This window comes from Calypte anna, chromosome 5, assembly GCF_003957555.1.
Source record: "Calypte anna isolate BGI_N300 chromosome 5, bCalAnn1_v1.p, whole genome shotgun sequence".
Taxonomy (NCBI): Eukaryota; Metazoa; Chordata; class Aves; order Apodiformes; family Trochilidae; genus Calypte; species Calypte anna.
The window spans coordinates 13,964,526-13,977,173 of record NC_044250.1 but is presented as its reverse complement, the minus strand read 5'-3'; the positions used below and the strand labels follow the sequence as shown (position 1 = coordinate 13,977,173).

Below are 12,648 nucleotides of genomic sequence, written 5' to 3'. Positions count from 1 at the left end.
GGTTTGAATGAAGCTGCTTTCTTGAAATATTCCTGTTCATGCTCTCACACATCACTCAAGCAGTAGTGAGTGCACCATGCAGAATTCTACACTCCTATTTGAGTGAAAAGCTCACCCACAACTTAGACAGGGGAGCAAAAGGGAATGATGCCAGCTTTTAGCCTTTTAGTGGCAAGCTCTGCTCTGTGACTTTGAGGACAGGGAACCCTCTGTGAAGTTAACAAATGTTGATCTAGTAACAACAAATAGTGTAACAAAAACTCTACTATGGGGGGTTTTCACCTCATCATTGTTCCATATTCTGAGAGTGAGCACTGGGGGTTGCCAAAGAATGAACATTGGAGCAGCAAGTGCTGATCAGCTGCTCTGTGTCTGGCTGAGCTGTGTGAAAGCTCTGATGGGAATTAGGGATATCTTTTCACCCGCTAGAAACCATTGAGTGTTGTAACTAACAGCAAGGCAAATTTGTTTAGGCCTTTAAATGCTATTGCATATTCTGCTTGCAGTGGTCATCAGTCTGAGAAAATATTTTGCATATAGCCTTTTTTTGGCTTTGAAAAACAAGTTAATGTTGACCTGCAGAGGTGTGTCAGAGGAGCTGCCAATATCCAAATGATGTAACAGCTGCTTTAGCAACACTGCCTGTGCACAACCAGAAAACCACTGCCAATTCTTAATATTTCACAATTGAAGAAAATAATTTAGCTCATAATAAATTTGAAATGCACACTGGGGTGGAATATTTTATTTTATGTTTCCACTCATGTTAGCAGGGGAATGGGCATTTCTTAATACCAGACTAAACTGCTTTTCATGGGGTCTTCCTTATCTGTTTGAAGGATTAAATTTGCCTTGTTAAAATTGAAACCTTTACATTTAAAATGCAGCTGTAACCTAAAAACTGCCTATAGGAGTGATACCTTCTGACTTGCCTGATCTACTTATTCCTTCTCTGTATATAGAGCCAAATCAGTTTAGTGACAAATAAGCTTTACTACTTCATGGTAAAGCTCCCATTAAACCTTCTGAAATCAACAGAGCTGTAAAAGAATGAGATGGACTCTATTTCTTTTGAGGCAGGATTGAGAGAACTGTTTACTACCATCTAATCTGGTATTTCTGTCTATCTCACTGAACAATAGGTTGTATAATTGCCAATGAGGTTCTAGTAGGTTCTACAGAACCTTTACATTAAAAATAAGAATTAAGATTATACACAAACTGGAAAGCCCTCCAGCTTCAACCACAAAGCTGGGAATTAGCAAGTATCATTAGAAGGCAAGTAGATTGGACACATGGAATCTGGAGCTATTTATATACACCACACAAAAAGCCACAGGGTGATTTCAGAAGTCCTTGTTCAGAAAAGGGTCTGTCTTTACAAACCTTAAAGACTTTAAGTCATCAGTGACACTTCCATGAAACTGAAGGGTGACAAGAGAAGGAAAAGGTTAGCATGTATAAAGAGCACAGCTCCTGTGAAATCAAGCTCTTGTGTTAGGCACTGCACAAACACATTCCTGCAAAGTCTTAGACCATAACCCTGTGACTACAGGTTGGCCAGAAGACTTCATAGAATCATAGAATCATAGAACTGGCTGGGTTGGAAGGGACCTCAGAGATCATCAAGTCCAACCCCTGATCCACTCCCCCCGTGGTTCCCAGCCCATGGCACTCAGTGCCACATCCAGGCTCTTTGGAAATATCTCCAGACACGGAGAATCCACTACTTCCCTGGGCAGCCCATTCCAATGGCTGATCACCCTCTCCAGAAAGAAATTCTTTCTAATTTCCAACCTAAACCTCCCCTGGCACAACTTGAGACCCTGCCCTCTTGTCTTGCTGAGAGCTGCCTGGGAAGAGAGCCCAACCCCCCCCTGGCTCCAACCTCCTTTCAGGGAGTTGTAGAGAGTGATGAGGTCTCCCCTGAGCCTTCTCTTCTCCAGCCTCAACACCCCCAGCTCCCTCAGCCCTTCCTCACAGGAATTCTGCTGGATCCCTTCACAGCCTCCTTGCTCTTCTCTGGACCTGCTCCAGCACCTCAATCTCCTTCCTGAGCTGAGGGGCCCAGAACTGGACACAGGACTCAAGGTGTGGTCTCACCAGCGCTGAGTACAGGGGCAAACATGTTTCTTCTTAAACATCCTGGGTTGCTCCTTACAATTCAAACCTTGATTCCCAGCACCAGGGCTCAACAAAAAGCTTTATGTACCCTTGTGTGTGCCAGTGGCTATCTCCAAAGTTATCTGATCAAAGCAGAAGCACAACAAATCCAGTTGCCTTTCGTATCTTTCCAGTGCATGTCAGTGAGTATCTTGCTTCCAGGAGGACTTGACACAGCTTCCTGCACAGAGCCAGCTGACCTTCTCCCCTGTGGTCAGTCCTCCTCCATCCAAAGAGGGCAAAGGCAGCTCTTTGTAGCTCCTTGCATTTACAGTTTGATTCATAAGGCATGAGCCCATGTCAATAGCATCTCAAGCTCCTTGAGAAATTAGGAGACATTTTGTAGTTTTAAGACAGATTACATCTCATTTGGTTTGCAAATGCAGCCTGTAGCTTTGTGAGTGCTAATTTAGAGACTGCTGGTGTTACTGGCGGCAGCAAATATCTGGATTTAGTGCTCTTGGAAGTGATCCTGATCCATATTGGTTTTAATTAGAGTAATCCTGCATCTCATGAAGTAGCTATTTGATGGAAGAGGAGGGTGGTGATTTGTATGCATGAAGATGTAACTGATGGCAGAAACACTGACACTGAAACCTGCAGAAAAAAACGTGCTGCCCTCCTTGCTGGAAGGCTCTTGCACTTTTTGCACTACTGTTACACTGTGGGGTAGTCAAAAAAGCATTTTTTAAATTAGCATTTTTGGAAATTGTGCTGGCTACTGCTCTTCCTGAGCATGGCTGATTCTTCTGTCTAAATTGGGACCCCAAGGAGACATAAAGAGAAGATCTACCTGAAAGACCACATATTCATTCATAGTTGGTAGATCATGCTAAGTAAGATAAGCCAGAGAGCTCAAATTGTTCAAGCCACATTTCTGTTATGCTTGCCCAGTCTACTCCTGTCCTTTGCTCTCCAAAAGGATGATAGCTGACTCCCTCTAAGCTCCAGTCAAATTTCTGCATTCTAGTGTTGTGCTGGGCAAACATTTCTTTTCCAGTTTGTGACTCATGTTTTTGTTTGATAGAAGGTAGCATCAAAAATGGTAACTTGGCTCTGAGGATTAATTTAGATATATTGAGCTACTTGGTACATGTCAGATCCTTTTTTGACAGCTGTGGCTGGGTTTTTACTGCCCAATACAAGATCTCTTTCTCTATAATAATAGCCCATGCAGAAAGCACAAGTATCTCTCTCTTAAGTAAGATCACAGAACTTTCTTAATGGCAGGCAGTGCTTCAGGATACTCCACATGAATACTTGTTTGCTGTTCTGAGCTAAACTTGAGATGGCCTCCAGAATATTAAATTCTATTTTAAAGGGATTAATTCGGAGAAAATGAGGAGGGAACATTTCACCAGCATACCCAGCTTGTTTGTCTACTTAGTAACAGGTTAGAGAACTTAAAACTCGTAAGATCATACTTGAACATCCATCTGGCAGGAAAGGACAGAATCATACTGTGAAGTCCAAATACCTTTCTGACAGTTTTCTGGACGTAAAAGTGGAATGAAGCAGCAGAAGTCTCTAAGAGAATGGGTAGCAGCAGTACTATCATCTGCTGCAGCTTTACACGTGTAGGTCATCAGCTTCCCCTCTCAGCATACACTTGTACAGGCAGATCTTTGTAAAAGGACAAAGAATTCTCAGGCTGTCCTTTACCAGACAGTTTTCAGCACGGTTCCACAACAGAATCTGTCATCTCTTATCCCACCACTATCCTTGCCTGCTCTTTCAGTGCCACCATCTGTCCAAATGGCTGCATGATTCCCTCTCTGTCATCACACCTTTTTTTTTGATGTTACGTGGTGATGCTGGATTGGCCAGCAATGGAGACTTGCTGATTAATTTCTTAGCTCTGCAAAAGGTAGCAGCAAGGAAATAAGCCTCAACTATTTGGGTCTTTGCTGCCTTTCTTTACACATAATCTTTGCACCATTCTCTATGCATTACCCAAGAGGTAAGTGTCTCAGTTATATAGTCTGTGACAGGAAAGGTTGAGATGGATCTCAGCTTCTCTGCAAGGGGATGAGAGAGAGAAAATGTGCAAGACAGAGGCAGCATGGCCATCTGGATGCACCTGGCTAGGCACAAGTATCGGGCCACCCTCCTGCAGAGGAGCCAGGAGGAGTAAGAACAAGGATGGGTTATGCAGCACTTAAATGTCAGGTTGGTTGCTGATAGCTGCCCAGGTGTCTAGCAAGTGGAGGTTCCCATGTTCTGCTGGCAGCATGGACACCTCAGCTAACAGTGTGTGATAATCTGAGTAGTTCCTCCCAGCAGTGTGTTCCTGCAAACACTGTTCTCAGCTGGCATTTTTCCTAGCAGTGTCTATGGGCTTTGGGAAACAAGCTCTGTGGTTGCCTTTGGAAGTCACTTTTCCCATTTGCAGTTCAGGTAGCAGGTGTCAATAGGTAACAGAATGGGGAAAAAAGAAATGGGAAAACCTGTGGAGGTCAGTCTCTTGTGCTAATTTATAAATAGAATAAAAACACATCCATGTCTCTTGAAATGCTTTCCTGACTTCCTATATTTCTAGACAAGTACCCATCTTGGGATTTCTGCCATTTCTTCAGCTTACTTCAGATGGCCTAGGATGGGTTCATACACCAAGAGGAAGTTCTGTGTGATGGGCTCTAGCAGGGCATTGCAGTGGCCTTTCTGTCACCCTTCTCTAGTCTAGAGGGAAGCCCCATACACCCAACCATTAAAGGAGAAAAAAATCCTTTCTGCAGCCTTCTCCAATAGTCAGTGAGCTCACTGGGGCATCTCTGGGATTTGCTTAGGCTCAGGGCTCTTGAGTCTGAAGGAAGACTCCTACAAAATATTACAACTAAACAAAGAGGAGTAGGCCACTTTTATCTTTTTGTCATCCCTTTCACTGCGTATACTGTCAGTGGCATCTGTATTTTAAGTCTTTTTTGAAGGCAGAAGGGACTCTGCCAACAGAAACCAATCAAACAGATAAAAACATGTTTACTCTTAACAAAAAGGGATAGAACTCAGTCACAAATTGTTTTTAAAAGGAAGGGATTATCACCTATCAAGGGAGTTCTCAGAGCTTTTTGTGAGTTGGATTTCTGTTACATGAATCTCTGAAATCACAGCTGCTGTTGAAATACAGATGAGCTAGGGATGAAAAAGACAAGGGTTAAAGAGAAAAGGCTGAATACAGGAAGAAAGCCTCAGTAGCAGAGGCAGGCAAAGGACAGTCAGAAAGGATGGAAAGCAACAAGAGAAGGAATATAAAGTCAGGTTGAAAAAGGGTGTCTCCAGTGGAGGCATTTCCTTTCACATTCACTGTCTTAAAAAGCCTCAGCTAAAAATGCAGAAATCCAAAATTTCTCAAGCTATGTAGAAAGGAAGGGCAGAGGATAATCCCACAGATGGTATATTTGTTTTGTGCATCTTTGTGTTTAGCACCACAAAGATTAGTGCATTAAAAATACATAGACTTGAGAGAGATGGTTTCACAGGAGAAGAAAGTGCCTCAGGGTTTCCTTCCATTAAGTAAGTCAATGGGAATGTTGCTATTTGCTTTAATGAAAAGAGGACCAAGTCCTTACCTGATTGTCTTAAAATGTTACAAACCAGCAGGCTCTAATCAGTGACTGAAGCCTCTAGGCTTGTCCTGAAGCTATTGTTCAACACCTGTTATTTTCCGTGGAGGACTCTGAGACTCTTTGCAAGATCAGAGCAGGATCTTTGCAAGGTGCATCCATTCCTGGTGTCACTTCAGATGGTTGGACTGAGTCACCTCATCTTCTCTTTCCTCTCTTACCTGGGTGCTCCTCTTTTTGCTTCTCAAACTGGTGACACCACTGGGGATAGATCAGTATAGTGTTCTATAAACAGCAGATGGAATACTGAGGCCTGTGAGGGTTGGTACAAGCCATCTGCCCAGCTTCCTTTCCATTTCTGTGTCTCTCCAGCCCTGTTTCTTCCTTTTAGTGCCTGCTGTATTCAGATGGATTCATAGTTTTGACTTCTTTCATTATACTTGGCTGTGACAGTGCTGCACACAAGTGCATTCCTTCAATACATGACCCTTTCATAAGCATCAGTGCTTGTTTTCAGACCCATTCCCCCTCCTCATCTTGCAGCATACAGCTCCTTGGTCTAACTCAAAAATGCACGCATCCATTTCCTCCTCTGGATGTAAACCTAATGCTCTGAGCCTCCCCTGATGCCTCTGATGATTCTCACAGTTTCTAACTCTTGCTACCCTTCGTGTCTTCTTTGCTCTGTGTTGATGAACATTTGCTCTAAAGAGGAAAAAAAACCTTAGTTACAGAAGTGTGAAACACTAGGAAAGATGTGAAGAATCAGTGAGCCAAACCTTCAAACCTGTCCAGAGGAAAAGGAAGGTCAACTCACCTTGTAAAATAAGAGAGGCAGCCTTTTTGAGGCCCCTATATGGACTTCAAGGTCTAGAGCCTATCACACATTTTGCACTGAATACTAGGAGTGGCAGATTGCTGAAAAAGCTGTTCCAATCCTTCATCATCTGCATTTTCAGTTCTTGTTATACTGGACTTATAAGCCCAAAGGGAACTGAGAACAAAGAGGAACAATACTATGCAGTACTTCCATGCTTCCAGCATAAATGACCCATGTTTACATATCTCCAGAGAAAAATGTGAGAAAAATGTCTTTCCACCCAAAGACCAATATCTAGACCAGCCCAGGAATGGGCTAACAAGCTGTCATGTAGACAACATCAATGCAGTGGCTGTCTGTATTGCTTGGGGTAGGATAAATTCTGTCTTGACTGCAGGAATATGACAGCATTATTGCCTTATTACAGGCCCAGATACAACAAAGGCAAAGGAAGGAAAGGGTTAGTGAAGTGGCCTATTTTATTTTTCAGTAGCTCTCTTTAAATAACCCTAAGGATTTCTTATATCCCATTAAAATTTTACCTGAAAATGCTGATTGTATGCAATCCAGTAGTGATACAGGCAAAGAAAAGCAGTCTGTTAAATATTTCTGCTGCAGTAAATCTCCAGGCACTTGAAAGCTGGTAGGGCATGGGGAGGAGAAAGGGTGGATGAAACAGGCTTGCATATTTTAATAGGGTGATTAAAAATCCTGTATCACAACTCAACAGATACAAGATATATAAATACAGTTTAAAAAATGTTTTATTGCTCCATTCTTGCAAGCTGTACTTCTGTCTACTGTTCCTGTCTACCTGAAAACAAAAAACTTTCCTGATCCCTGCAGAGCCCTGCTTACTCTGCCCTCTTCTTTCCCTCTAAGCTTGTTGAATAAGCTGCTCGACTGAAAAACTAGACACATCCCCCCCCTTTTTCTCACAAACTTGCAGTCTTTCCCTCTCCAGCATTTTTTTCAGTGCTCTTTTTCATTCTCTCTGCTGACTCCATTTGCTTATGAAGATAAGAGGTCCAAAGCCACATAAGAACCAGATCTGCCCACAGTCCTGCATTCAAGGCTGAGTGTTTGCTTTCTCTTTTGATTTCTTTCCATCAAAAAAAAAAAAAAAAAGCGTCCACCTAAAAGAAGCAGAAATGAGTCTGAGCAGGTAGAAATGAGTCTGAGCAGAGTATGCACCCACAAACCTTAGGGAAGGCTTAGGGAAATCTCTGAAGTCATAGATGGGGAATAGACATCCTCCTTCCAAGGGACTTGGATGCATGTGGAAATAAGCAGGTGGAGCTCATGGAGATCTAACCCAGAACTGGCTGAGAGTTTGATAGCCCTTCTCTTCTGAGCCAGAAATTGAGATACATGCTTTGTCTGACTGTTCAGAGACATCTCTAAGGCTTTAGTCAATTAGGTGAATTATGCCCTGCCCGAATCTAATAACCATTTGGGACCAGCAGTAAATTAACCACAAAGCAGCAAGTAAAGAAAGACAAGGAATGAACTAGGTTAATAAGACTTGAGATCCTTCTCTGTATATGCCAGAGAAATTTGATATTTCTCAGTGCCTGTTAACATGCAGAGGAAAGCAGCACCTGCCTGGTTAGCATGAGGCAGGAAAAAAAAAACAAAACAACACTTTAAGTTTTGCAGGGCACAAATGCTATATATTTCCTCTTTCTTTGTATAAGAGCAGTTGATGTTTGCCTAGAATTTTCCATTAAAGAATAAGAAAGCACTCAGCAAGCTCTCCAGACAAGTTACTGTAGTCAAAAAGTGCTTGCCTTCTTTAGTAACTGCTTTGTCTACATTTGCAATGAAAGTGCAGGGAAATATAATGATTATCAAGCCACCAGTGTCCACCACGTGTGGATAAATTGCAGTCCCTTCTATAAATAAAAACTCTTTGCTCCTGACTGAATGTTCCCACCTCAGGGAAGAAAGGTTCCACTCTTCACAGCATATCACAGCACTGGGAGGCAGATACAAGGATCTTGTGTCCTCCTGGGAGCTGGAAGGTGAAATGACTTACATGGGATACACATTATTTGAATTTGTTAGAAAAATGGATCCAAGACTCCTGATACTGAGAAAAGCATGTTGGGGTTTTAATGATCATGAACAGGTATCACCTCCATGGTGGATGTTAGATAAAAACCACCTTAAAGGTTTGTGTTTAGAGAATTTAGTGTGACCCCCTCCTGTGTCTGATCACAATTAATCCCCCAGTCCAACCAAATTAAAAGGGACTGGAAATGCCCCCAGAAGCTTACTTTTCCAGTAGCACCTGGTCCCTTTCCCTCAGTAGCACTCTAGATTCTTTTCCTCGGGTATCCTTCCACACAGGACTAGATTGACAGCATACAACCCTGCTGCCTGGTGGTCCAAACAGCATAAAATTGTATGATTGCATTAAAGATGCAGAGTGCCTAACCCATGTTAACAGTGCAGCCTGCTCTAGTTCAGGATATTCCTCTTCTACTGCCTCACAACCCTACACCTGGTTCCTAACTCCCCTGCAGTGAATGTCAGTGTCATTGAGGCTGAACTGTAGAGAAAACATAAATTCAGGACTACAAGAAAATAGTACTTGACCCTGGCAGGCACCAGAAAGAGATGTGTAACAGCTTGATTCCACAAGAAGTTCAGCATCTTCATTTCCTGGTACCTCTTGTGAGAAGGATCTGAAGGTGCTTAGAAGCTTGCAAGTACAAGCCACAAACCACAGGTGCTCGTGTCAGCTCTAAGTCATTTTTCAGCTGCTGCTCCCCTTGAAGCATTCAGGCTTAGTGACTTCGGTCCCTTAATGGTGAACAAAGAGGTAACCAGGAAGAAATAAAATGCAAGCCAAGAAAGTCTAATTCCTAGTGTTGCCAGAAAGCTTGGCAAGGCTGCAAAGCCTTGGTGACCGCATAAAGTACCCCACGTTTGTGGCAGCAGCAGTAAGGTGGAGCTGCCTGCATCCAGCATTAGATTCACTGACATTTCAGGGCAGAGTGGCTGAGTGATAGATTGAACTAACCTCATCCACATGGTACTGTGTCCTGCTAGGTGAGACAGCAATGCTCTCCCACGCAGGAGAAAACTAGGTCCTTCCCCCTAGGTACTTTATGTACCAGCCTCTTTATTCCTGTAGGTGTTCCATCTGAAACACTCTTCCTCTTCCTGCTCATTGTCTTCATCCCCCACACACCCCCACGCACGTGGCTCTGGATCTCCTCATCATGTTCTTCTCGTTAAAAACCCCATTGTTCATTTGTTTGTTTGTTCTCTCTCTTTCTCTCCTCTTTTCTCTCTCCTTCCCTCTCTCGTTTTTGTTTTGTTTTTTTTTTTTCCTTTCTTTCTTTCTTTTTTTGTCTCCTCTGTTTTGTGTACCCAGGCAGCCCATTGAGTAACTTCTTTGACGTAATTAAACAACTTTTTTCAGACGAGAAGAACGGGCAGGTGAGCCATCCCCCCGGCACGCCAACCAAGCATAGCGCAAACAGCAAGCGGAGCGATTCCGGTTCTAATGACTATGGGTCTAGAGGAGAAAATAAGTACCCTGCTGGCAAAGACAAAGCAAAGATGGTCTCATCAGTCGGCCTACAAGACCAACCTTAAATAAACACATAAAAAATTAAATAACTTAGAAAAACAAAAACAAAAAAAAAGCAAGAAAGAATGAAAGAATATTCCTTAGCAAGCTAGCCTCTAAACTAGAAGGATGTATATACCTTGCCACAACAGTACAAAACTGTCTATAGACAAATTTTGTATGAAGGAATGACTGTATATATATACATATATATTTATATATGATATATAATATATATCTCAGAAACAAACACAAAAACAAATGAATGAAAGAATGAAAAGAAAAGAAAGAAAAGAAAAGGTAGCACAGTTGACAAACCCAGTTCACCAGATCTTGGGTTGTGGTTTATTCGATTGGTTTTTTCCCTCCCTTTTTTTGAATGTTTTGCTTTTTTTCTCCTTCCTGATTTTTTGGGTTTTTTTATTATTATTATTATTTTTTGTTCGTTTTCTTTTCCTTTTTGTTTCGTTTCTTGTTCTGTTCATGCTCTCTCTGTGTTTCTGACGACACCACTTGTTTCCGCTCTGCTACCAGGAATTATCCCGAAAAGTTAACATGTCAGCCACGGCTTCACCTTCTGTGCTCTGCGGACACTTGTTGACGGAAGGCAACCGATGTAGACTGTCCAAGGACCAGTCCTGTTTGAGGTTCCCAGCCTCCCCTCTCCCTTCAGGAAGTGGGTTTCTTCCCCACTTCTCCCCAGACACCTCCCCAGTGCACGCCATACATTTTTTTTTCCCCCCTCTCTTTTTCTTTTTTTGGTGCTCCACAAGAGACATCTGCTCAGTTGTGGGATTGCAGAGTCTGGGCTGAAAGGGAAGTTGCAAATTGTTGAAGTGAAACCTTTACCCTTGGCAACTTCTGTCCACACAGGTGAACTCAGCCCCGAGGGGGAGGGTGCTGGGAAGGAGAAGGGTGTAGTGGGAACTCAGTGTTTCATGAATCCAGAGCACGTTCTCATCAGAAACCAGCCAGGAGCAACTCAAAACTAAGCGTTGAACCAAGTCGATATTGGGGAGCTTCTTCATGGGATTTTCTTAACCTTCTTTTTCTCCCCACCACCTTTTCCTTTTCTTTTGCCACCTTTTTTTTTTTTAAATGTATATACATGTATATATGAGTGTATATTTCTATACAAATATACATACATACATACATATATATACACCAAGTAATTGATTTTTTTTGTACTGTATCATTTTGCTTTTTGACCTGCTGGAAGGGGAAAGGAGTAAACGTAGGAGGGAGAGGGGGTTCAGTGAATAAACACATACAAACAAAACATTAAAACTTAGGGAAAAGGCAACTTCTGGTAGCAAAGAAGAGGGACAAGACCCTGCCAAGGACTGTCTTTCCTGCCACCAGGCACAGTTGCTGCTGCTGCTACTGCTGCTCCTTCTTCGACATCTTCCTCCCCACTTGTCAGCTCCCTGCCAATGTGCCACCGCGCTGGGACCTTCTTCAGCCAGCTGGATCCTCCACCACACCCTGCATTTAGAGGCAATTGTTGTGTTGCTAGTGCTGCATTGATATCAGTATTATTATTTATTTAAGTTACCAGTTTCATTTGTTGGCTTGGATGATTTTTTTTTCTAAGAAAAAGAGAAAAAAAAAAAAAAAAAAAAAAAAAAAGACGAAGAGGAGGAAGAGACTTATCTTGGGTTTTATTTCCTGTGTGTGTGTGTGTGCAAATCACTGGCACTTAGTTCATCAGAGCAAGAAAAGGTGGAGTCAGGGCAATGGGAGACTTAATCACGAAGCTACTGTAATCTTTAAAAATTACTGCAAGATATTTTTATAATTGTTTTGGTTTGTTTTGCTTTTGTTTTGTTTTGTTTTGAAGGGGAGGAGGGTGGGATTGGGTGGATGGGGACCTTTTTTGTGTGTTTCAGTTACTAGGTCTTGGTTATTTATATATATACATATATATTTAAAAAAATAAGCTGTTAGATATATCTTCTGTTTAATAACTGTGTAGAGACAACTGATTCTTATTTATTTTGGGGAGGAGGGGGAAAAAGGACACAGAAACCCTGTAAGTGTTCATCTTGTGACTTTGAGAAAGAATTGCTGCCTTTTTTCCTCCTCCTCAAGAGTTATGTGACCAAGTGTAACTTATTCTGGCCCAAGCTCAAAGGTTAAACAAATAAAAAAGAGGTGGTCTTACCCCTGGAAGACAAAACACAGTGAGAAGTACTTCTTGACTGAGATTTTAAGAATGTAGGCTTAGCATTAGTGTTCAGCTCTTTTATGACCTTCAATTGCTGCTCGTTGGGTTCCTATGGGTGTATGTTGTATCGCAAGGTTATTTTTTTTTTTTTAAATGATAATGTTGGATGAGTTCTTTTTTTTGTTGTTGTTGTTGTTGTTGGTTTTTTTAATAATTTTTCCCCTTCTTGGACCAGTTTTACTTGTACATAGGTTTGAAGATTAAAAAGAATTTTTAAAAGACACAACTGGGGCAAAGACCTTTGACTTTTGCCCCGTTTCCCCATTCCCCCAAATGGGAGGGATTTATTTTA

At 42.1% G+C, this 12,648-nt stretch overlaps 1 protein-coding gene across 1 annotated transcript in view; it reads left to right on the top strand.

The window, feature by feature from the left end:
* Positions 1–10,470, top strand: part of BRSK2 (BR serine/threonine kinase 2) — a 297,765-nt gene extending 287,295 nt beyond the window's left edge. The window contains exon 19 of the mRNA XM_008504684.2: positions 9,977–10,470. Coding sequence (XP_008502906.1) covers positions 9,977–10,152 — 176 coding nt within the window. The 3' untranslated portion in view covers positions 10,153–10,470. The remainder of the gene's footprint in view (positions 1–9,976) is intronic.
* The last annotated feature ends 2,178 nt before the right edge of the window (positions 10,471–12,648 follow it).